The 27,083-nt window shown below is 43.6% G+C and overlaps 1 protein-coding gene across 3 annotated transcripts in view; it reads left to right on the forward strand.

Annotated features, from left to right (window-relative positions):
• The window catches only part of LOC115191827 (protein dispatched homolog 1), a 76,644-nt gene that overhangs the window by 39,188 nt on the left and 10,373 nt on the right, over positions 1-27,083 (forward strand). Inside the window, exons 1-2 of one of the 3 annotated variants that reach the window (XM_029749780.1) lie at positions 4,481-4,691; positions 7,951-8,566. In XM_029749780.1, coding sequence (XP_029605640.1) covers positions 7,992-8,566 — 575 coding nt within the window. In that variant the 5' untranslated portion in view covers positions 4,481-4,691; positions 7,951-7,991. Of the gene's footprint in view, positions 1-4,480; positions 4,692-4,747; positions 6,092-7,950; positions 8,567-27,083 lie in introns of those variants that run through there. The other 2 variants (XM_029749771.1, XM_029749790.1) reach the window with 2 other exon arrangements.

Consider the following 27,083-nt stretch of genomic DNA (forward strand, 5'->3'; position numbering starts at 1 on the left):
ATTTTTTCATTTTTAATTTAATGCTAGTTTCCTGCAATTCTATGCATTTTTGCCATGGATAATGCTGTTTTGCTCAAACATAATATCAAAATGGATACTGCTAAATTGATTGTTTTGTGAATTTTCAATTCTCCCTGACTGTCTAGCTGAATATTATTAGAATAGTTTTTTTTACACAACGCTTAGGTGGCCCGCCCAAGAATTACAATGGCAGAAAAATCCCTGCACTTGAGGAGAAGAGGAAGAAAAGGGATAGAGGTGGAGAGAGAGAGAGAGAAAGCCGAGGGTGCACTGCCGCTGTATGTGAAAGGAGGACAAAGGCTCAGTCCAAAGCCCTGACACCATGTGAAATCTTTTGTAAAAACAACTGTAATTAGCAGGCAGAGCCAGCTTTTGTGCCAAAGGGCTTTGTGAGGGTGGTACTGGTGGGTTGGGAGGTTACTTCCCAGTCCAAGGCTGGAGCGAGGCTGAAGAACAACCCTCTGTTAATTGGGTTCTAAGAATCCTTTCCCCTTGTCTTCTGAAACATACACATCTAGTTTTTTTGTTGTTGGTGTGTGTTCTGGGATTGTCAAAGATATGGCCTAGCAATTCATTGTGACCAAAAATAAGTTTGTTCTTGATCATCACGATAATAGGCCTATTCCATCTTTAGAGGACTTGAAAGGAAAGAACAAACCATTTATCAGCAAATGACAAAAATGTCACTCTTCTATCAGTCTGTCAGAGTGAGTATAGAACAGGTGCTTGTGATCTCATCTACACCTCCAAGCTGCCCATCAACACCTATCAGAGGAATGTAGATTAGCATTACGTCCATCCAGCTACACCACCCCGGTATCTCTTTCATTTCAAGGTTTCTCCAGCCTTTTTTCATGTTTATCTTCTCTTCTGGGACATGAAGCAGGTCATATGGCTACAGCATGTAGCTGGTTGGGGTTTCACTTTCTCCTGCTACTCCAGCAACTCCTTGCACTTGTTCTTTGGTCCCTTGAATCTCCAGCTAGACAACGAGGATAATTCAGCACAAAGGCTATTCTTCTAACTGTCTGTGGTCATAGGGAGAAGTGAAGCCTCAGTTTGTGTGTATAAAGTTTAGTGTACTTTAATAAACGTACAGATTTAGGCCCAACCTAGAGTGTTCTCTTTAGGCCTTGTCTAACTCTGGCAGTAAGTCCTGGCCATCCCTGCGGACTTGGGGAGTGTTAATCGGGTGGGAGATGTCCGTCCTCACTCTGAAGGTGTCAGAGGTATCTGGTTTCCCTTGGTTTCCGAAACTTAGACTCACAGAAGCCACATAGCAATGTCAGCAATGCTGCAAGATGAGAGCGATACTACCCCCCCATTACCACATGCAGGGGTAACTGCAATGCACAATGGGGTTGTAACATTATCTGACGGATGGTTCCTGCCTGATTTCAGCTTTCACGATTGCCTATTAGGTCACCGTAAATGTGCTTCCAAATCAAAACGAGTTGGATCATGTTTAATTTATAGCAGGAAACCTTTGTGCAGTGCATGTTTTTTCTCTCTCAGCTGTTTGAAGTTTTATGTCCATGGAATGTGCAAGAGGGAGCGGCTTTGGCTCTTTACCTTGGGCATTTGTGCTGCATTTTGTTTAAGCGTAGGCCTAAATGTATTCTGCATCTGTGCAAACCTGAACGTGTATCTTTTGTAAGGGATCCTTCAGTTGTCCTACAGTATTTTCTGTCACCCTAGTACTTTCAATATTGCTTTGACCCTTGCATTTAGGAAGTAAAAGCTCCAATAGAGCAGGCTATTGCAAAACTTTATCACATTTCCATTGGTGCGCCAAATTATAACAGGGAACATGAAACAGAAAACCCGTTCTTACAACTGTCTTACTCCAAGTCCATTCCTGGAAGTGTTTAGAAACCTCTCTCTCCTTTTTTTTCTTTCATTGTTGGCTGACCCCGTCAGTTTGATGAACTGTGGGTGATCAGTGCTGGGACCAGTATGCTTTGATTACAGCTTCATCCCGTCACTGTGCCCTTTGATGTGGTTTGCCTGCAGTCCAGGGCCGCAGTGGCCGCCAGCCAGCCTCTTGTTATTTCAAAGGGGGCATCCTCGCTCGACTCGGATGGCCAGGGCTGACCAGGCAGATGACCACCACAGGCATGGCTGGATATTGATACACCAGGCTTTAGTGTGATAATCCTAGCCACTCATGAGGTTTAATGGGGCTATAGGCTCTGCACTTCCAGCATTGGCGAACATCCCACGCTCCCCCGTGCACAGCACTGTTCATGACACAAACTGTTTACACCCCTCATTGATGGAGAGAATTTAGCAGATTTAAAGCTTATTTTCTGCAACTCTACACATTTTGTCATTGGGTGCAAAGAACATTTATCAGTTTTAAAGCAAATTTTCTTGCAATTTTATACATTTTGCCATGTCTAATGTGTATTCATGTGATATTTGAGTGACTAAAAAATTACAACATGGACATTTCTGACAAGTTCTAAATGTCTCTCTAAGATATCCAATGACTGACATGACAAGAGGAACTGATGATGCACTACCCAATTTCTAAATTACACCCTGTGCATTCTACTATTACAACTTCCAAGAGTAAGTTTAAAGCCGGACTGAGTTCCCCCTGCGCCCCACAGTTTGGGAACCACTGCTGTAATGTACACTCAACTGTATATGAATAGGTAATAATCATGCTTGGTCACACGCACAGGCTTTGTTGTTGAATGGGACTTTCTTGGTTCTGTGTGATGTAATTTATTCAAATTGCTTGTTATTATTTTCTTTGTGTGTACAGTAACCTACATAATGTAGTGTAGGCCTACTGTATTTTTGCTTTGCAAGTAGGCTTACATTAGGCTATCATGTTTTTGTTGGCTAGTAATCACTTAAACAGGGTGTTTATCGAAAGATTTGTGTTGGATGTTCTGCTAGGTTAACATTAGTATAGCTCATTGAAACTACAGATGTACATAACAAACCACAATGTAGGCCTTTACAGCAGTTAGGACTCAATGAAAGTTGACCTGAAAGTTTGCTGCTGGTAAACAATGGTAAACACAACTGTTCTAAACAAAGAAAACCTAGGTACTTTCCTTGGAGCCAGCACCCTATTGCAGTGCATATTATGGTGTGCTATATGAACTGTGTCCTGATGCTGGCGGACAGCTGAAATGAAAGCCAGGTATAACCTCTCCCTTTCCATGATTCCATGTGAGGAATAACCCACCCCGCTGAGCAGAATGCTCTGAGCACAGAAAGTGTCCAACGATTTTCCAACAGTCCGGAAGACGAGCTCTTTCCATTTTTCATCTTTTCAATGTGGGAAAGATTGTGATATTGCATGGTGGTGTAATGGAGACATGCAACATGGGCACAAAATGTTCTTGAAATAGTCCAAAGGATATGGTAAACATTTTATTGTGTGGCGGCGGCCCAACTGTTGGTTGGGTATGGTTTTATCAGAAAGTCCACAGTGTGTTTTGAATCAAACCACAGTTATTTCAAGGGAATGGGCAGGGCAGAGAGGTCTGACCTAAAGGGAGGTCTGAGCTGAAGGGGAGTATATTTTAGGGAGTTATTACATTATAGGACCCAGCCAAAAGACGGAACACAGCTGGACTGTAATCTTTAATTTGGTGTAGGCCATGACGTGGGTGGAGTCATAATGAAGTGTTTTGAGGTAAAACAAAAAGTTGTATTGATACCGAAACCGTGATTATTTCACGACTTAATTTTATTGGTCAGTTTCATTTGTAAACTTGGTGTTAGGTCATTATTCTCTCTTACACATCCCTCTGGCTGGAAATCCGCGTTATAATGCGCATTACATTTAAAAGTATAATTTCCAATTGAGCCGACATACAGTATGCAGCGTTAATCTTGAATGCAGATAGGCGACAACGCGCGATCGGATTGAATCCTGGCCTTAGAAACCTCTCAATAATAGTCAGTGATTGTCTGAATAACATCCTAAATAAGCTGCTCAGAAGATTTTCATTTTCCTGTCGTGATTATGAAATAAATTAGACTCATAACACATTGTTTCTAGTCTAGTTTGTTTTGCTGTTTACTAGCTAGTAGCCTCGTCGAAAAACGACGTGATTTTAAAGGTATGGCAACGCGAGACACATACCGCGTTCAGAACAACTGAGAACTCGGAACTGAGAACTGGGAAATCTCCGACTTCCTACTTCAGTGCATTTGAAATAACCGGGAACTGGAATAAAGGAGCTGAGATTGAGAAAAATCGATTATAACGGTAATCAAACTCGGAGTTCCAACTCCAGTCCCCCAGTTGTTTTGAACGCGGCATAACTAGCTTGTGATGGTAATACTACTACTGATGATGATGATGGACCTCCGTTCTTCCAGCTGCTGTGTGCTGCAGAGGCCTTGATTGGGTTAAAAGTCGACAAGCATCATCACGAACATCCTATCAGTGGGCTGGTGCGCAGTCCCACACCCAGACCACCGCCTGCGTTTACGGAGACAGGGTGCATGTATGTGTCATTCCGGCAGTCCGCTTCTCAGTGAGAAACGACCTTCTTTCGCCGCGACGTGTTGCTCTCTTTCTGAGTGTTTTGTTAAACTAGTGGTGGATACTGTAAACGTAATCCGTTTTCGGTTAATACATTCAATTTAGACGAGCACGAACGAAACGCAAGCATCCAGAGCTTGAACACTTCGATAAGGTACCGTATCAACAATTCGTTAAATGTCTGCTGTGCATTGATCCTCTGAAAAAAATACTGTTTTAAAACCCATAATCTTAATGGTTATACATGTATATTTGTGTCTGTTGTTCCAACTGTTTTGGCTACTAAAGTGGGAGTTTAGGATACGATATAGAGAGCGGATTCCTTCTCCGCTGTTACAAGGTATTGGAACGAAATAATGAAAAGTGATGTTTCGCTGAATGGGATGCACCGGTCTTTTGCTGAACGCTGGTGTAGATTCCTATCGGAATGTTTTTTTTAGACGCGTTTAGCCTCATCATGTAACCTACATAACTTTAGTTGATCAACATTATATTTGGTAGGCTAATATGGCCATACATCGACATAACAGAGAAGCTTCTTCAGTGTGACAGCAGCTTAGTTAAAACGTTAGTGGTCACGCAGCCTACTTTTAAAGTTGAAACAAAACTACATTTTACAAAAAATAATTTAATATGGTTTCACATCTCATAGTGATGCAACATTGTAGTTTATTTTCTTATTTAATCCTAATGCTCTCTCTGGAGCAATGTATTTTAATACATTATGGCTAATGTATAAAATAGAAAAAATAAATATGCTGCTTGTCTTCATTTCAGCTTCACATTGATTGGTCAAGGCATGATGACGGTATGACACCAAACCAGCTTATTTACCTATTTAACTTGATACAATGCAGTAGCCTTGAGCGAGAACGCCATATAGGTATGGAAAACCCAGCTGTGGAAATGGGCCAAAGTTTCAGGCTTGTCATAAGCTGCTCGGACACTATTAGAATATGAATGTCAAAGTCCTCATAGTCCTCTCAGGCATGTACTTGTAGTTTCCAGGATAAATTCTGTTATTAGGCGGAAGTTATTAACTGTCTTGACTGAGTCCTCTTATTAATGATTGTCCTATTAGCTTTAAATAAAGGGATGAGGTACTTTGCCTCCTGCTGCATACCTCGTAGTTGCACAGGTTCACCCCAAATGAATCACAAACTCAACATGAATGCAGAAAAATGCATCCGTTATTCTAAACCTTTGCAGTTTCCACAAACCTCATTGTGTCGGTCGTAAGCATAGTGTGACCATCAGTTCTTAAAACCAAAATCTGTAACATCCCAGTGTTTGCAGATACACACAAAAAAATGTATATATAAATAGTTTATTAATGAAATAATTGTTAAGGACATGTCGTCAGTGTTCTTTTTTAGGACAGTCGTTCCACACTGTAATCTGTCCGTTGTTTCCTGAGGGCCACAGACCCCTGTTTGTGTCAGACTACAGACTGGCCTAGATGTCTCACCCGGATTTCAGCGCTCAGTATTGGAGCCCACACAGCCATCTAAATTCCTGTGGCCGTGGACCAATGTTAAAGGAAGATGTGTACAGGTAGAGGGATGCAACTGATTTTTTTAGCCAAGCATAGTCATGTTTTTCATATCACAGTTCATATCACAAAGATCCAGGCTACTCTCTTAAGTCTCTTTTTCATACTTAATCATTTCATTGCCAGCTTTAAAGCTTTTCTATCATTGTTGGTAACTTGTGATTTTTGGGAAACTAAAAACGTAACCATTTCCCCTGCACTGCCTGCTATTCGGAGCCCTTCAGACAGAGCGAGATTGAAGTTCTCCCCCCCCCCCCATTCCCACAGCTCTGACTCGACTGGGCTGTCAGTCTCCTGTTACCCCCTACCTTATTCATGTTGAGGCATCGCAGAACACATTCATTCACATTCACTGCATCACGGCTGTTTCCCTGCATGGAGAAAAGATTTTTTCCCTGCTGTTTCCCTGCATGGAGAAAATATTTTTTCCCTGCTGTTTCCCTGCATGGAGAAAAGATTTTCCTATATTATATATCCTAATGGGTGTCGGTTGAACACAAACACATCCAGTTTAGTTTGGCATCAATATATTTGATGTAGCCTACGATTGTGTGTGTGTGTACTGTGTTCGTATGCGATCACATGGAGCCTAGCTGAACCTGGGGAAATGGGTCCGTAGTGAGTTTGAGGGAACGTAATTTGCAAGAAGCTGTGTCATGTGTAAAGTTTGTCTTGACAGATGTGAATATTTTTAAATGTAAAATGTCTACAAGGTACGGTAAAGAAAGTAGCCTTTAAAAAAAGTTTATCAATAGGAAAATAAAGAAGAATAGAAGCCACATTCAGTAGATTTGTTTTTTAAGGCAATATTTAAGCGTTATGATATGGTAGTAATAATGTGTTGTGATGTACAGGGGGATTTTCTGCACTGCAGTACATTTCCATCTAGTGCAGTTCCATGCCTATCTCTCGGTCCTAGGCGTGATGTGGATGAAGTAGACCGTACTGCGTGGGAACTAGTGAGAAGTAGTTTTTTTCTCCCCACCTCAGCCTTTAGTTATTGTAGGGAGATGAGGTTCTCTCAGGACTCTCCGTCACATTGACTGAGAGAGATGTATTTATCTGAGTTCACGTCAAATCTGTTTCAGCGGGGGTTGGTGTTTGGTAACCTTCCAACTTAACAACCAACCACAACCGTGCATTACCTGTGAAAGGCAATTCACTACTTTAAAAAAAATATCTTACTCCAAAATGTCCCAACTGAAGTAATTTTATATTACACATAGCCTGAAAGTATTCTGTAGTAAGAGTCATAGGGGCTGAAATGCTAGCAACTTGAACACTTGAAGACCTCTGTTTTAATCTTATTCTGTTGGAAATGTTTCATACTTTTCATAATGTAGAAATAGCCTATCTCATGCTCCCTGAACAGAGTCTGCCAATTCATACCCTATCGTATCGTATTCATACCTTATAAATCACACTATTCAGACAAAAATGGCAGTGAGGAAGGTAGAGAAATATGGTAAAGTGACTAATATTTCCCATTTAGCTTTAATTCAGAAAGTCAATGAGGATTCATCACTATTTAACTTTGTGTTGCTTGTATCTGTTCCCAGTCTCCTCCTGGCCTAGAAAGAACAAGTTAATTATCTGTTTTCCTGACTGGTCATTGCATTCTGTTTTGATTTGAGTTTTGAGTGTGAACCCTTGTACTGTTTACTGTCTCATTCTCTCCCCTTCGCCCACGCTGCTCCCTGGCTCCAGGCCTCCTTTCCTCTCGTTGCCCCACTCAGCTCAGCTCACCAGCTCTGTGTGAATAGAGTCAATGTTCATCTGAATGTCAACATGACTAGCTACAGTTAAGAGCTAACTATTGGCCTGTCTGCTTTACCTCCCCTTTTCCGTTTATGTTCTGCAGAGGAGTGGCAAACACTGCGCCAGGCCGGCAGGAGGAGGGCGATGGCCCTGAGTGACGCCAATGGTGACCTCCTGCTCCTCAGCAATGGCAGCCTGTCACCCAGCGTCACCACGACGGCCAGCGGCCCAGAGACCAGTGCGAGCCTCAGCAGCACGGAAAGAGGGGACGTCAGCGTTGTTTCCACACCCAGAACACAGCAGAGGCAGAGGCACCAACCAAGGCCAACACCACCGCACAAGGAGCCCCAGCAGAGATCCAGAGTGAGTCAGAATGGAGGCATCATCAAGCAGAACGGTTCCCTAAGGGCCCCTTCCTCTTCCTCCACCTCCTCACACCTCACAGACTCTCAAAGGTTGTCCAAGCTCCTGCCCTCCACAACTTCCTTCCCCTCTTCTCCTCCGCTGTCTCCACCTCCCCCGTGCTGCCACCGCTGCCCATTCCATCCCCCCCTGTGCTGCCACGGCAACCAGCAGGAGTGCCACATCTTCCAGACCCATGCCCCTGCCCTGCCCCTTCACCCGGGCTCCTGCTGCCTGCAGGCCTCTCCTCCATCCCTTTGTTTACACCACCGCTGGCAGGAGCACCTCCAGAACCAGCCCAATGTGGCTGGCCTCAGGTACGTGTGTGATGACTGTGTGTTTCTGTGTGTACGCCGGTTCGTGCTTCTCTCTGCCACGGGGTGGCCTTAGGCATATCTCTATTACCCTGCCTCTCCAACAGAAGCTCTTTCATTGCGTTTCCTTGCTGAATGGGTGCTGACTGAATGCTTACTAACATATCACAGTATTTAGGGATAATGTTAGGGGTGCTATGTAGTACCATTATGTACATGGCTGTTTAAGAATATGTACATGCATGTAACTGTAGCCTTGAATTCTTCCCCAGAGGAATGTGTTTTGAGTCAACTGTTTATGTAGGGTGGGTTTTCAGTTTTGATAGTGGGATATCTGAAACATTTTCAACATTTGACATGGTTAAATACTAATTTTGCATTACACCATGTCAGTCATGTAACTGCTTGCATGCTACAGAATTGGACCCTGTATTGAGAAATCAATACATAGTTAGAACTGCCCTTTTCTCCTAACACATATCTAAGTTCAGCTCTATAATCCCTCTGCCTGCCTGTTGACCCATGCCTGATTGTTCTGCTGTGTGGAGGTCAAGGTGATTTGCTAGGGAGATAACCTGTGGTCCCAGGGGTGCCAACCCAGCAGATGCAGGGAGGAGGAGGGGTCAGCCATCCAGGCACCCAGGGAGCACAATACCAGCCCCAGAGCCACCCCCTCTGCACCCCCCAACCCCAATGAAAGAGAGCTTTGAGAGCCCCAGGGGCTGCAGGGCCGCTGTCCCTCCTCAGGCCCCAGCCTGTCCCGTCAATCCACAGGGACTGTCCCCCTAGCCTCTCCCAAGCCTCTGCTCGCTCATCAGCATTGAGGCTCTTCTAGGACAGGTGCTGATGGTCTGGGTGTCCTTTCATGGTCTGGGTGTCCTTTTTCCAAGGCAAACACAATGCAGACAGTACCAACACACAGCTCAGCCAGACGAGATAATCTCTACAAGTATGTCTGGCCGGGGACAGAGGTTTCCTCCATGCAGCATCTCCCTGTTGTCATAACTCATCATTTTGCGTATTTTAACCCCTGTAACTGCCATTTCCTGCAAACTAGAACAAACAAAAAATTGCCATTACGGTGTGGTGTCCGGCCTTAAATTATAACAAATAAAGTAAAATATATATATATATGTACACATACACTACTGTTCAAAAGTTTGGGGTCACTTAGAAATGTCCTTGTTTTTGAAAGAAAAGCACATTTTATGTCCATTAAAATAACATGAAATTGATCAGAAATACAGTGTAGACATTGTTAATGTTGTAAATTACTATTGTAGCTAGAAACAGCAGATTTTTTAAAACGGAATATCTACATAGGTGTACAGAGGCCCATTATCAGCAACCATCACTCCTGTGTTCCAATGGCACGTTGTGTTAGTTAATCCAAGTTTATCATTTTAAAAGGCTAATTGATCATTAGAAAACCCTTTTGCAATTATGTTAGCACAGCTGAAAACCATTGTTCTGATTAAAGAAGCAATAAAACTCGCCTTTAGACTAGTTGAGTATCTGGAGTTTCAGCATTTGTGGGTTCGATTACAGGCTCAAAATGGCAAGAAACAAATAACTTTCTTCTGAAACTTGTCAGTCTATTCTTGTTCTGAGAAATGAAGGCTATTCCATGCGAGAAATTACCAAATAAATCGAAGATCTCGTACAAAGCTGTGTACTACTCCCTTCACAGAACAGCGCAACCTTGCTCTAACCAGAATAGAAAGAGGAGTGTGAGGCCCCGGTGCACAACTGAGCAAGAGGACAAGTACATTAGAGTGTCTAGTCTGAGAAACAGACGCCTCACAAGTCCTCAACTGGCAGCTTCATTAAATACTACCCGCAAAACACCAGTCTCAACGTCAACAGTGAGAGGCGACTCCGGGATGCTGAGTTCCTCTGTCCAGTGTCTGTGTTCTTTTGCCCATCTTAATCTTTTCTTTGTATTGGCCAGTCTGAGATATGGCTTTTTCTTTGCAACTCTGCCTAGAAGGCCAGCATCCCGGAGTCGCCACTTCACTGTTGACATTGAGACTGGTGTTTGCTGAACATACACAGTGGATTCGAAAAGTATTCAGACCCCTTGACTTTTATCAGATTTTGTTACGTTACAGCCTAAATCTAAAATGGATTAAATTGTTTCCCCCCCTCTCATCAATCTAAACACAATACACCATAATGACAAAGCAAAAACAGGTTTTTAGAATTTTTCGCAAATATATAAAAATACAAAACTGAAATATCACATTTACATACGTTTCAGACCCTTTCATTAGTTCTTTGTTGAAGCACCTCTGGCAGTGATTACAGCCTCGAGTCTTCTTGGGTATAAAGCTACAAGCTTGCTAGACCTATATTTGGGGACTTTCTCCCATTCTTCTCTGCAGATCCTCTCAAGCTTTTTCAGGTTGGATGGGGAGCGTCGCTGCACAGCTATTTTCAGGTCTCTCCAGAGATTTTCGATCGGGTTCAAGTCCAGGCTCTGGCTGGTCCACTCAAGGATATTCAGAGATTTGACCCGAAGCCACTCCTGCGTTGTCTTGGCTGTGTGCTTAGGGTCATTGTCCTGTTGGAAGGTAAACCTTCGCCCCAGTCTGTCCTGAGCACTTTGGAGCCTGACTAGTCTCCCAGTCCCTGCCGCTGAAAAACATCCCCACAGCATGATGCTGCCACCACCATACTTCACCGTAGCGATGGTGCCAGGTTTCCTCCAGACGTGACGCTTGGCATTCAGGGCAAAGAGTTTATTCTTGGTTTCATCAGACCAGAGAATCTTGTGTCTCATGGTCTGAGAGTCCTTTAGGTGCCTTTTGGCAAACTCGAAGTGGACTGTCATGTGCCTGATTGGTGGAGTGCTGCAGAGATGGTTGTCCTTCTGGAAGATTCTCCCATCTCCACAGAGGAACTCTGGAGCTCTGTCAGAGTGACTATCGGGTACTTGGTCACCTCCCTGACCAGGCTCTTCTCCCCCGATTTCTCAGTTTGGCGGGAGGCCAGCTCTAGGAAGAGTCTTGGGGGTTCCAAACTTCTTCCGTTTAAGAATAATGAAGGCCACTGTGTTCTTAGAGACCTTCAATGCTGCAGAAATGTTTTGGTACCCTTCCCCAGATCTGAGCCTCGACACAATCCTGTCTCGGAGCTCTACGGACAATTCCTTTGACCCCATGGCTTGTTTTTTACTCTGATATGCACTGTCAACTGTGGGACCTTATATAGACAGGTGTGTGCCTTTCCAAATCATGTCCAATCAATACAATTTACCACAGGTTGACTCTAATCAAGTTGTAAAAACATCTCAAGGATGATCAATGGAAACAGGACGCACCTGAGCTCAATTTTGAGTCTCATAGCAAAATTTCGAGTCTCATAGCAAATAGCTTTAATTTTACGTAGTGGCCAGTCCACAAGGTGACGCATTTAGCAAGTCGTTTTCTCCGCCTTCCTGCAAACCACAGACTGAACTATATTTTACACTGGAGCCATGTAATGCTTTCCTTAATCATTTATTTACTTTGTGTATTTTGTTATTTATCTCCAACTCCACAGCATACAAAATAGAAGATAAATATTGCAGTTGTAATTATTTACTCATGTCAGCTCCTCTTTATAGTTACGGAGAGGTTCATTTGTGTAAGACTATCTTTTCTCCTGGAAATTTCCTACCGAATTGAGTTAGATCCCTGTATCTTCATTAGAGAAATGTCTTCTGTGGCTGTGAGAGATTAGGTATATACTCGTATCAGGTGCCGGTGTGCGCACAGCAAACTCCATCCACGCACATTAGGCAGTTGGGTGGGCAAGGTGTGGCAAAGGATATCATTGCAGCCATTTGGATGCATTCGCTGGCATCTGTGGCTTTCGTAAAAAAAATAATATTCTGTGTCTGAATAAAGAGCTGATGTTCCTCAGCCACTGTATTTAGTAAATAGGTCCCTCTTGTTCTGTGATGACAGGTTTGAATTACAGGCTGATGTTGAGTTGCTCTCAGTTCCAATCCCCTGTACAGTAGTATTGTGTCTCCAGAGAGATTGGAGATGGAAAGATAAGAGGGAAGGATAAGCCTGGCTGTCTGGTACACAGTCTCCGAGTCCCTGACTGGCCCCAGACGTTCAGGGCTTTGGGCCTCTCCTTTTACCCTCGTGTTGGAGCCCAGTGCGCCAAAGAATCCCTCCGCGCATGGAGGGAGAGGCTTTTTAATGCCTTGGTAATTTGAGGGTACGCAGTCAGACAAGATCGTGTCAAATATCAATTTGATCTCAAAGGCTGTGATCCGTGAGATTAGGCAGGGGATTACGTGTATGATTACAGCACTTGGCCGTTACGCCCTGCTTTATAGAGGCCCCCTCCTCCTCCCCCTCCCGATATAAGGTTGCACTGGAGTTTCTTCCTCAGGCATTTCAGGCCTTTGTGTGTTTGTCCAAGAACTACACATTTAGGAACTACAGTATATAACTCCTGTTGAGATACATGGAAAGTATTAATCCACCCATTGTAAGATTATAGTCTCTCTTTCTGTGTGTATGTGTTTTACTCTGAGAAGTAAATGGACTTATCCTTGAATGTCATGACCAAAATCCACTATTAAGGAAAAGGCCAGCTCAGCAGATCTGTTGAGAAGATGAAGGATCTCTCTGTCTGGGTCTGGGAAATGCATTAAGATTGGCAGTGCCTGAATGGTAAGATTATCTTTCATGGTGACTTTTTTTTTTTTTTTATGATTTGAGGATCAGGGGGAAACAGTCAGAGCAGAGGATGAGTCTGAGTCTGTGAACTTGAAGTCAGTCAGTCAGTCAGTCAGTCAGTCAGTCAGTCAGTCAGTCAGTCAGACGTTTGACTGCAGTTAGCCTCATCTCAATAGGTTTTCAGGCGTTGGTTTCTTCCAAGCCTGTAATTGTCTTGATAGAACACACTCAAGGCACCTTTCAGCTCTTGCTGCTCTCCCAGAGAGAGAGAGCGAGAGAGCTGCATCTACCTGTGCTGCCGAGACTGGCCTGACCTTCCAAGGCTGAACAACCCCCAAAGAGCCCGCTGACACTGAACTATTCAGGGTCATGTCATGTTTGTAACCTCCCCCTTCACACTCCACTCACCCGGGGAAGGGTTTTGCCCATGCGTTGCTTCCTGCTACAGTACATTCATGTTATTGTAGCGGCCACAAGTTTGGATTGGTTTCATATTTTATTATCTCACACGTGTTTGATTTTGTACCAAGTACCATTTTTTTGGTTTCCATGGTGTGCAGGAAAACATATAAAAACATGACACCTCATCCAGCTGGAATGTTTCATCATATTGGATGAATTAAAAAATTCCTATCAGTTGAATACGCAATTATGACTAGGGGCCATATATGGAAATATATGGAAAATCAAGGCAGAAAAGCCTTGATATGAATGCATAGACCATCTTTTTTTTTAAATCACGCCTCAGATATCTTTTACCCAGTGAGAGATCATTTTTGGAGACATTAACTAATATGCCAAGCTGTCTGACAGCTGCAAGCCCCGACCGGCCAGGCGGCCTGAAATTGATCTTTGTGCTATGGATTTCAGGGTGTCAGTTTGACAAGGCTTTGCACATTATCAAGAATAACAACTGTTTGCTATGCCTGCTGCGGTCTGAGGGGGCCTGGAGTCCTGGACCTCGATGTGAACCCCTGTGAAGTAGCGGCAGGGCTCTTCACGCTACCGTTTTATCCATTTGGCCCATTAACCACTGTACAGAGACATCCATCACGCCCAGCCTCGGCCTTGACTGATGAAGAAGCACCCTGGTGTCTCTGGGGAGATCAGGGGAAAGGAGAGATGAGCACTGCCTGCCCCAGGAAGACACAAAATATGAGGGAAGGAGGGAGGGAACCACCCAGTTTGCTTCCAGAGCCTTCCATTGGCTTCTTAGAACAGGTCTGCATCTATGTGGAGTGAGTTAAGCACAGGCAGTAGTCTAGTACACCACAGCACACCCTCCTGATCAACGTGTGTGTGTGTGTGTGTGTGTGTGTGTGTGTGTGTGTGTGTGTGTGTGTGTGTGTGTGTGTCAAGGATTTAGCCTGCTACATGAGTACAGGGAGGAGCTCCACTGACAGACAGGTCAACACTACCCTGTTTCTGCCCTCAGAGTTGCTATGTTGTACATAGTGTTTTTACCCCATGCATACCTTTACCCAGGATCAACCGAATTGGGCCAAAAAGCTTCTCCCCCCCCCCCCCCCCCCGGGACAATTTATCACCTGCTTTAACACTGAGACACTTCTGCCTGTTGTAAAACTTGAGAAATGGGACCCTACTGGCCTCTTACTTCGGCAGTTAATTTGCTGGTGAAGGTGACAATCTGGGTCTCTTAGAAGCTTGTAAGCCGCTTTTGTTGATTTTAGACGTTTTCACCTGAAGAAACCCAACTTAATGCTCTCATCCACGGGTTAGGGAGTGAGAGGGCTTCGGGGGGGTGAGAGTGATTCGGGGGGGAGGGGCAGCTGACTCCCGTACATGCATGGAAAATAACAGGAGGGGTGAGCTCCCAGTGCCCCTGCTCCAGACTGCTCCAGTCCATGCTCTATACTGTATGGCCCCTGAGCATGGGGCAAAGCAAAGCCCATAAAGGTACCCACCCAAGCCATACTATCCTATAAACCAGGATCAAAGCTGGATCTGAACAGCACTCTGTCATAACTTCAAATTTGGTTGCTCTTTTTTCTTTCTTGTTCTGGTAGAGAGAGCAGTTAGTGAGGCTTCATTACTGGTCTTCTTCTGGTAGAGAGAGCAGTTAGTGAGGCTTCATTACTGGTCTTCTTCTGGTAGAGAGAGCATTTAGTGAGGCTTCATTACTGGTCCTCCCAAGGCTGACTCGGCTCCCTGGGGATTAGGCCTAATGGAAGATTTGATAACTTTTGTAATGCTTTATAAATAGTTACTAGCATGTAGTGTGATCCCGTAAATTGCCCTTTTAACAGCCTGTCCTAATGGTATTTAAGTTGAAGGCACAATCCCTCAATCATGTATGTGCAGAATTGCATTGTATATTTAGTTTATAATGGTTCAAAACCAGTCTTGAGACTACACTGTACTATTCTTCCTGGATTCAATTAATATTCAAACATTTAACATAACAATGCATGCAGCTTGATGTACTAACGTCATTCTGATGTACTGTAGATGTGAAGGTTCTTATGAATCACTTCGTTTTTTTCTCTTAGTTTCTTCAGCCTCTGCGCACTTGGTGAACATAGCTAATGGTTGGAATTTTCCAGCTCGGCCACCCCCCATCCTCACACTCACTCTCTCAGCTCAGGGAGGACAGGTCAGACTTCATTACTGGCCTCTAACTGACGCTCAGCCCCAACAGCCGCTGGCCCTGGTCTGCAACTCACCAGACGGCTGTGTCACCAGACACTTCCAAGATGTCACAGCGCCGTCTCGCCAAACCCTCTTTGTCAAGAGCTGCGGTTAGAGCTGGAGAGCCTTCAGACACTGTGGCCTTAGATGGCCCGGAGAGAGCAGAGAACATGGATAGAATAGTATAAAGAGGAGGTGGGAGGGATGAACATGTATCTCTTTACACACAAGATACCCTGATATCTCTGTGAGATCAGTCCCAGGACAACAAACGGGCGTGCTGGATCAAAGAGACCCAGGCAGGAGCAAGAGGCACTGCTGTGCTTGAAACTGGATATTGTAGGTAAACAAAGAGGAATATGTGGTGCTTGGGCTGGGCTTTTTACATGACTTTACCTTTCTGTCTAGACATGTATGCACCTGATCACGTATCAAGTCTTAATGGAGGGCGTATCTTGAAATTGGGCCAAATGATGAGTAAATAAGAATTTGCCTAGTTAAATAAAAAATGTGATAAAAAAAATGAGGGGGAGGTTTCTCTCAAAATGGCCGCCACTACAGGCAGGGAACTCTAGCCTGGTTACCATTCTGTTTAACTGCTCTAGCCAGCATGACAACTGCAACAGAGTTGGCTAATGCAGCAACAGTGTGTCAACTAGGGGTGGGCAGCTCATGTCAATCATGCGAAACTCCCAGATCTCGTACCAAGCAGCTTCCAGGACTTAATAAGTTGTTGGACGTCTTCATAAAGGCACTGGGAGAGGAGTTGATGGGTCAGCACAGCTGCTTGCCGTTGGTTCCGCTCCTTGACTTTGTGCAGTAGAGAAATCCCGGTCATGCAAGAAGCAAATGGTAACACAGCCTCCCGTCTTGCAGAAGCCCGGTCCTCAAGGTCTGAATGCGGATGTTGGATGTGATGTGTTGGGGCTGGTTGGGCTGGCAGCTGAAAGCTATTGGTTCCACTGCTGGAGGTCTTGTGCAGCCTATTGTACCGAATGTGTTCAGCAATAGAGACTTTGACCTGTTGTTCTGCTACAGGAATAGGCCAACATGCAACACACTCATCTAGTACTGCCTCCTGTTGGATCTGTGTCAAGACTGACATGAAGTCCATCATAATGACTATGAAATTAAAGGTATTGGTATTGGTGGTATATTGTAGGAATTATTGCTAAAACCGGTTAAACTGCTCATCATGGATCTAGTCTATTGAGCAAATAACTTATGAACACCATAAGCAACTACATTAATAATTCATGACATGGACATACTTATTGGCATAATGACTTATCGGTATCGGTATTTCGCCCTGCTCGGCCTAGTTGACAATGTCTGTTGGTTGGTGCAGTGCAGGGTTGGTGAAGGCATGTGCAATACCCATACATTCTTTGGGGTTGGTTCTGAAGCCCCTGGACTCAGGGGGTTAAGCTGGTTGCTATAGAGGGAGCGAGGCCACAGGATAATAAAGACATCTCTTGGACAGCTTGTAACTATTGGCTACAGTGTTGAAATCTGGCCTGTATGTCTGTATGTCTGGAATTTGTACACGCCCATATTTCAATCCCAAGAATGTGGAGATGGCAGCTGTGACCCGATGCACTGGCTGATGTAGCTGTCCATTTCCCTTCTACAAACACACAAACAAACAAACTGCGCAAAGACTTATACAGCAATAACCTCTTATTCAGACTCACATTTTCTCATACACGCTTGCATCCAGAGGCCTTGTTCTCTCCCCAAAATAACTATCAGAGACCTGTGCTGTGTAGATAGCTTGTAAATACAGTTTTACGAGCTTGTAAGAATTAATACTGTACCTCATAAATCTATTTAAGGTGTACAATGGAAGTTGATGAGCCCTGACTTTGGTGGCTACTCCCTGATGATCAGTACTTTTTTTAAACTCAACATTTCACTACTGTATGTTATGCCTATGATATTGTGCTGCTATTTGTATTTCACCCTCAAGCCACTCTTACAATTCCATAACTTGAACAAGACTTTAATTGTGTGCAGTGTTCCAGTTAGTTTTAATCACAGGAGCAAATAATTGAGAGTTGACAGTAATTGGGCTGACTTGAGTACTTCATGCAGCCCCTTATTACAGAATATACGCTGTGTCTGTTAGCAGTTTCCCCCCCCCCCCTCAGCTCTGTAACCCCTGACCCCCCTCTCTCCTCCCTTCACTCCACCACACGTCAACATGGCCACCGCGGCCTGACCTGGCTGCTGCTCCCAAGTAACTTTATTAATTAACCCTGTGATCCATAAACATTTCCCTTTCGGGTAAATAGAATAACATTTAGGAAGGGTAGCTGTTGTAAGTTTGTGGAAGAATTGTGGGAGTTTGTTTGAAGGGGACTGGGATCAGAGGAGGGGAGGAAACCTGACTCTGTGGGTTGTCATCCTGCTGGATTTAGAGCCTGTGATCATCAGTCAACGGATTTCTCCTCCCCACCCCAGCACCTCCTCTCTTCTCCTTTAGCGGATGTTTTTTCAAGGACATTAGTCTGCGTTTCTTCACATTACTACTCCCATTGACAGATTGGAAAAAAGAATTGAGACACAAAGCTGATATTTTTAATGTCAACTTCAATTCATATTCTAGGCCTATACTTTTTTTTTAAGAAAAAAAAGATGTAAAAGTTTGCTTCATGCAAAAAACATGCTTGAAATAGTATCTGAGGATTCTGATGTCTGTCGTAAATCCAAAGTATAGGGCTACCTCTGTTTTAGACATCTTCTTATTCGTCTGAAATGTGGTCAGGGTTCAGAAAGTTGCAAATAGATCCAAAACAGATCGCGCAAATAAATAGGCAGCCGTGCTTTTTTTGATGGCTCCACGAGTAAAGATGCTTTATGAATCCAGTTCAACAATTTACAATAACTTTCCTTCGTTCTGGACCATATCTCCATCCCGAATTCCGCCGTTCGAGGCCCGTACATGGAAACTAACAGACAGCATAGAATAAATGAAGTTACAGATTTTTCCTTGGCAAACAATGCTAACTTAAGGTAGAGGGAATGTGTTTTTCATTTGGTATTGTTAGTATCAGGCTCTCGCATTTTAAAAGGTTGAATCACTGTCTACTTGAATGGAAAAAAAATAGCAAAGAGCTTCACTCCAAGTTGGTAGTGTTAATGGGACTCAACTTGTGTCTACAATATGATGATTGTTCAAAGTCTGTGCCGTACAACATCTGGTTGTCATATTAACATGTCCAGCTAACTTTAAAGTGGATTTACTGCCTCCCCAGAAGTTACCCTGTGGTGAAAAATTCCTGCCAATAGCTTTTGTTCATCTGTGCTTCACAGTGCCATGGCAACCACTAATTATAGCATTCCATGGATTCCCTTTTCAAGGGGAGAAGGAGGAAAAATAGCCACCTCCTGGCACCTGTGTGCGTGCACTGTGATTGGCTAATGCAGAGAATCGTCTGAGCTCACTTCCCTGTTTGGGAAACTGATTTCCTTGTTTACGTTTCTTGTGTAATCTTACCTTGTCCATGATGTGGGCTGTGAGTTCTGTGCCAAATTGTGACCGTGGTAGTGCAATACTCATGCAGGTTGCAGTGAATAGAAGATTAGAATGAGGATGAACATGTCAAGGTTGCAGTGTAAAGTAATAATGTCTGTCGTCCCTAGGACATAATGTTAGGACAGTATGTCCACAGTTCTAGAGATTTCATAGCCACCAGCCTGTGTGTATGTGATCATGTGAGTCTGTCACTGCCATTCGCTGTCAGTTTGACCATTCAGAGTATACACTGAGTGTACATAACATTAGGAACACCTCCCTAATATTGCGAGTCACCCCTTTTGCCTTCCATCAGCCTCAATCGATCAGGGCATGGATTCTACAAGGTGTCGAAAGTGTTCCACAGGGAGACTGCCCATGTTGACTCCAATGCTTCCCACAGTTGTGTCAAGTTGGCTGGGAAACTGTTGAGTGTGAAAAGCCCACACTCAAACTGGTGCGACTGGCACCTACTACCATACCCCGTTCAAAGGAACTTAAATCTTTTGTCTTGCCCATTCACCCTCTGAATGGCACACACACACAATCCATGTCTTAGTTGTCTCAAGGCTTAAACTAAAGGTCGACCGATTATGATTTTTCAACGCCGATACTGATTATTGGGGGCCCAAATAACTCGGATACCGATTAATCGGCCGATTTAATTTGTATTTATTTATTTCTTTGTAATAATGACAATTACAACAATACTGAATGAACACTTATTTTAACTTAATATAATACATCAATAAAATCAAGACAACCTCAAATAAATAATGAAACATGTTCAATTTGGTTTAAATAATGCAAAACAAAGTGTTGGAAAAGTAAAAGTGCAATATGTGCCATGTAAGAAAGTTAACGTTTAAGTGCCTTGCTCAGAACATGGGAACATATGAAAGCTGGTGGTTCCTTTTAACATGAGTCTTCAATATTCCCAGGTAAGAAGTTTTAGGTTGTAGTATTATAGGAATTATAGGACTATTTCCCTCTATATGATTTGTATTTCATATACCTTTGACTATGGGATGTTCTTATAGGCACTTTAGTATTGCCAGTGTAACAGTATAGCTTCCGTCCCTCTCCTCGCTCCTACCTGGGCTCGAACCAGGAACACATCGACAACAGCCACCCTCGAAGCAGCGTTACACATGTAGAGGAAGGGGAACAACTACTCCAAGTCTCAGAGCGAGTGACGTTTGAAACGCTATTAGCGCGCACCCCGCTAACTAGCTAGCCATTTCACAACGGTTACACCAGCCTAATCTTGGGAGTTGATAGGCTTGAAGGGGGGGGGTATAATTTGTGGAAAGTTCCAACAGGAATCTGTTCCAAAAAACGTAAAGTAAAAGGTTGCCAACCAACAACACACAAACCTAGCTAACTAGCTGCGAATAGGCATCAACTCACCAGGTAGCTTATTCTTAATGTTTGTCCATAGGCAACCAGAGTGAGGACAGACATTTTTCGGAATAAACGTGATGAGTGAAAAACGCAATGAAATAGACCACTCCCTACCCGGTATCTTATTCTGCCACTATACAACTTTGTATGCGTTGTTTTTTGGCAACCTTGCTATTTACGAAGTTTTTGGAATAGATTCCTGTTGGAACGTTCCACAAATTATACCCACCCCGGGTTGAAGTCATAAACAGCGCAATGCTTGAAGCACAGCGAAGGGCTGCTGGCAAAATGCACGAAAGTGCTGTTTGAATGAATGCTTACGAGCCTGCTGGTGCCTACCACCGCTCAGTCAGACTGCTCTGTCAAATCATAGACTTAATTATAATTATATAATAAACACACAGAAATACGAGCCTTAGGTCATTAATATGGTTGAATCCGGAAACTATCATCTCGAAAACAAAAGTTTTTTCTTTCAGTGAAATACGGAACCGTTCCGTATTTTATCTAACGGGTGGCATCCCTAAGTCTAAATATTCCTGTTACATTACACAACCTTCAATGTTATGTCATAATTACGTAACATTCTGGCAAATTAGTTCGCAACGAGCCAGGCGGCCCAAACTGTTGCATATACCCTGACCCTGCGTGCAATGAATGCTAGAGATGTGACACAATTTCATGTTAGCAGGCAATATTAACTAAATATGCAGGTTTAAAAATATATACTTCTGTATTGATTTTACAGAATTGAACATTGATGTTTATTGTTAGGTACATTGGTGCAACGACAGTGCTTTTTTCGCAAATGCGCTTGTTAAATCAACACCCATTTGTCGAAGTAGGCTGTGATTCAATGATAAATTAACAGGCACCGCATGGATTATATGCAACGCAGGACACGTTAGATAAACTAGTAATATCATCAACCATGTGTAGTTAACTAGTGATTATGTTAAGATTGATAGTTTTTTTTTCTAAGATAAGTTTAATGCTAGCTAGCAACTTACCTTGGCTTCTTGCTGCCCTCGCGTAACAGGTAGTCAGCCTGCCATGCAGGCTCCTTGTGGAGTACAATGTAAGGCAGGTGGTTAGAGCGTTGGACTAGTAACTGAAGGTTGCAAAAATGAATCCCCCCTGAACAAGGCAGTTAACCCTCGTTCCTAGGCCGTCATTGAAAATAAGAATGTGCTCTTAATCTGACTTGCCTAGTTAAATAAAGGTGTCATTTTTTTCCTTCGAATAATTATTATTAAATAAATATTTTTTTTAAATCGGCAAATCGGTGGCCAAAAATACAGATTACCGATTGTTATGAAAACTTGAAATCGCCCCTAATTAATCGGCCATTCCGATTAATCGGTTGACCTCTAGCTTAAACATCCTTCTTTAACCTGTCTCCTCCCCTTTAGCTCACTGATTGAAGTGTATTTAACAATTGACATCAATAAGGGATCATCACCTGGATTCACCTGGTCATGTTTTCTGATGTTTTATACACTAGTTTTTTTTATGGCATATGAAGACATCTCCACCTAGGGCTGGGCGGTATACTGTATTTTACGCTATACCGGTATTGATGCAGGGACCGGTTTGGGTTTTTACTTTACTTTCTATAACGGTATTTGAATGTTTGGTTTGTTAAATGTGATACGCCGTGTGAAATGTCAATTTCTATAGTTTACTTCGCTACTTGAGTCATCTCTCTCCATGCCGCTTTCCACACAGTCCTAGCCCCGCCCAATCATTCAAGGAGCAGATGTGTTGTTCTTCGACCACAAGACACTTGCATTAAGTCTGCATGGTCAATGCAGCGATTGCATCAATGTTGATGACAACGATGCTGTTTTCACTTTGCGTCTTAATATAAATTCACTAGCGTTCTATAATTACGTTATTAGTTTGTGTTTCTTACATCTGCAAACAGCTAGTTTGTATTTTCTTAGCAAGATGGGCCTAAATCTTGTTAGCCACTAATTGTAGCCACTAATGCTAATCGCTAGCTAATAAATGTACGGAGTCAGAGCAAACGGAATTAGCTATACAGCCTGATAATACCAGTGATGGTGTAGACCTAAATCAGCATGTTGTTTGTGCAAATGTATCTTTTAAATCAAAGAGGAATACGTGACGCAACAATATGTTAGCTACATGAAGTAGCTAAGACAAAACAGTCAATGTAGCCAAAGATTATAGGATCCCTAGGAAACACGTTCCTACCCTGTCACAATAACTCCTCCCTGGCATTTTCATTCGTTGTCATTTCTAACACTGTATTCAAAGTGCCCACTATTATACAGTGCCTTCAGAAAATATTCACATCCCTTAACTTTTTCCACATTTTGTAACGTTAGACCAGCCTTATTCTAAAATTGATTAAATTGTTTTTTATTCCTCAATATTCACACAATACCCCATAATGACAAAGGGTTTTTTAGACATTTTTGCAAATATATAATAAAACAAACCCTGAAATATTAAATTTACATAAGTATTCAGACCCTTTACTTAGTACTTTGTTGAAGCACCTTTAGCAGCGACTACAGGCTTCAGCCTTGAGTCTTCTTAGGTCTTCTCTGCAGAACCTCTCAAGCTTTGTCAGGTTAGATGGGGAGCGTTGCTGCACAGCTATTTTCAGGTCTCTCCAGAGATGTTCGATCGGATTCAAGTCCAGGGTCTGGCTGGGCCACTCAAGGAAATTCTGAGACTTGTCCCGAAGCCACTCCTGCGTTGTCTTGGCTGTGTGCTTAGGGTCGTTGTTCTGTTGGAAGGTGAATCTTCGCACCCAGTCTGAGGTCCTGAGCGCTCTGGAGCAGGTTTTCATCAAGGATCTCTCTGTACTTGCTCTGTTCATCTTTCCCTTGATCCTGACTAGTCTCCCAGTCCCTGCCTCTGAAAAACAGCCCCACAGCATGATGCTGCCACCACCATGCTTCACCGTAGGGATGGTGCCAGGTTTCCTCCAGACATGGTGCTTGGCATTCAGGCCGAAGAGTTCAATCTTAGTTTCATCAGACCAGAGAATCTTGTTTGCCTTTTGGCAAACTCAGAGCGGGCTGTCATGTGCCTTTTTTACTGAGGAGTGGCTTCCGTCTGGCCACTCTACCATAAAGGCCTGATTGGTGGAGTGCTGCAGAGATGGTTGTCCTTCTGGAAGGTACTCCCATCTCCACAGAGGAACTCTGGAGCTCTGTCAGAGTGTCCATCGGGTTCTTGGTCACCTCCTTCTCCCCCGATTGTTCAGTTTAGCCGGGCAGCCAACATTAGGTTCCAAACTTATTCCATTTAAGAATGATGGAGGGAACTGTGTTCTTGGGGACCTTCAATCCTGCATAATGTTTTTGATACCCTTCCCCAGATCTGTGCCTTGACACAATCCACAATCCTCTACGGACAATTCCTTCGACCTCATAGCTTGGTTTTTGCTGTGACATGCACGGTCAACTCTTGTACGTTTTTATAGACAGTTGTGTGTCTTTCCAAATCATGTCCAATCAATTGAATTTACCACAGGTGGACTCCAATCAAGTTGTAGAAACATCTCAAGGATTATCAAAGGAAACAGGATGCACCTAAGCTATGTTTTGAGTCTCATAGCAAAGGGTCTGAATACTTATATAAATAAGGTATTTCTGTTTTCTAATTTTAATACATTTGGTAACATTTCTAAAAACCAGTTTTCGCTTTGTCATTATCTGGTATTGTGTGTAGATTGCTGAGGATTTTGAATTTATTTAATCCATTTTAGAATAACGTAAGACAATTTGGAAATGTCAAGGGGTCTGAATACTTTCCGAAGGCACTGTATTCTAACTATAGAATAAGAATAATTGTTTTATTTATTGTTATTTATTATTTATTTATTGTTATTTGTTGTTGTAATTTATGGTTTTATTTATTATGATAAAATGGCGCCGGAAGAAATGGCAGCAGTTTTACGGCCGCCCAACCAATTGTGTTATTATGTGGTTTTTTTCGTGTTATTTGTAACTTATTTTGTACATAATGTTTCTGCAACCATATCTTACGGCAAAAAAGAGCTTCTGGATATCAGGACAGCGATCACTCACCTCGGATTAGACAAAGATTTTTTCTACAACAAAGACGACACACAAGACATTCTCCAAACACCCGACTGGACCGAAATCCCGTTATTTGCAAGAGGATGCGACGCAGGTACAGAGGACAAAGAGCCGGATGCCTGGTCAGGACCCGGAGAAGGCGACTGGGAAGCTGCCGTTACCGTCAATACTACTCGCCAACGTGCAATCATTGGACAATAAATTAGACGAGGTAAGATCACGAATATCCTACCAACGAGACATCAAAAACTGTAATATCCTGTGTTTCACGGAATCGTGGCTGAATGACGACATGGATATTCAGCTAGCGGGATATATGCTGCACCGGCAAGATAGAACAGCACACTCCGGTAAGACGGGGGGGGGGGTTGTGCATATTTGTAAACAACAGCTGGTGCACGAAATCTAAGGAAGTCTCTAGATTTTGCTCACCTGAAGTTGAGTATATTGTGATAAATTGCAGGCCACACTACTTGCCTAGAGAGTTTTCAGCTGTACTTTTTGTGGCTGTTTATTTACCACGACAGACAGATGCTGGCACTAAGACCGCACTCAGTCAGCTGTATAAGGAAATAAGCAAACAGGAAACCACTCACCCAGAGGCGGCGCTCCTAGTGGCCGGAGACTTTAATGCAGAGAAACTTAAATTAGTTCTACCAAATTTCTATCAACATGTTAAATGTGCAACCAGAGGGAAAAAAATTCTAGATCACCTGTAGATCACCTGTACTCCACACACAGAGACGCGTACAAAGCTCTCCCTCGCCCACCATTTGGTAAATCCGACCACAACTCTATCCTCCTGATTCCTGCTTACAAGCAAAAATTAAAGCAGGAAGCACCAGTGACTCGGTCTATAAAAAAGTGGACAGATGATGCAGATGCTAAACTACAGGATTGTTTTGCTATCACAGAATGGAACATGTTCCGGGATTCTTCCGATGGCATTGAGGAGTACACCACATCAGTCACTGGCTTTATCAATAAGTGCATCGAGGACGTCGTCCCCACAGTGACTGTACGTACATACCCCAACCAGAAGCCATGAATTACAGGCAACATTCGCACTGAGCAAAAGGGTAGAGCTGCCGCTTTCAAGGTGCAGGACTCTAACCCGGAAGCGTAAAAGAAATCCTGCTATGCCCTGCGACGAACTATCAAACAGGCAAAGGGTCAATGTAGGGCTAAGATTGAATCATACTACACCGGCTCCGACGCTCGTCTTATGTGGCAGGGCTTGCAAACTATTACAGACTACAAAGGGAAGCACAGCCACGAGCTGCCCAGTGACACGAGCCTACCAGACGAGCTAAATCACTTCTATGCTTGCTTCGAGGCAAGCAACACTGAGCCATGCATGAGAGCATCAGCTGTTCCGGACGACTGTGTAATCACGCTCTCCGTAGCCGACGTGAGTAAGACCTTTAAACAGCTCAACATACACAAGGCTGCGGGGCCAGATGAATTACCAGGACGTGTGCTCCGGGCATGTGCTGACCAAGTAGTCCCTGTGCCCAAGATCACAAAGGCAACTTGCCTAAATGACTACAGACCCGTAGCACTCACGTCCATAGCCATGAAGTGCTTTGAAAGGTTGGTAATGGCTCACATCAACACCATTATCCCAGAAACCGTAGACCCACTCCAATTTGCATACCGCCAAAACAGATCCACAGATGATGCAATCTCTATTGCACTCCACACTGCCCTTTCCCACATGGACAAAAGGTACACTTATGTGAGAATGCTATTCATTGACTACAGCTCAGCGTTCATCACCATAGTACCCTCAAAGCTCATCATTAAGCTAAGGATCCTGGGACTAAACACCTCCCTCTGCAACTGGATCCTGGACTTCCTGACGGGCCGCCCCTAGGTGGTGAGGGTAGGTAGCAACACATCTGCCACGCTGATCCTCAACACTGGAGCTCCATAGGGGTGCGTGCTCAGTCCCCTCCTGTACTCCCTGTTCACCCACGACTGCATGGCCAGGCACGACTCCAACACCATCATTAAGTTTGCAGACGACACATCCAGTTGCAGAGGGAGGTGTTTAGTCCCAGGATCCTTAGCTTAGTGATGAACTTTGATCAATGATTAGACAGCCTATAGGGAGGAGGTCAGAGACCTGGCCGTGTGGTGCCAGAATAACAACCTATCCCTCAACGTAACCAAGACTAAGGAGATGA

This window comes from Salmo trutta, chromosome 1, assembly GCF_901001165.1.
Source record: "Salmo trutta chromosome 1, fSalTru1.1, whole genome shotgun sequence".
Taxonomy (NCBI): Eukaryota; Metazoa; Chordata; class Actinopteri; order Salmoniformes; family Salmonidae; genus Salmo; species Salmo trutta.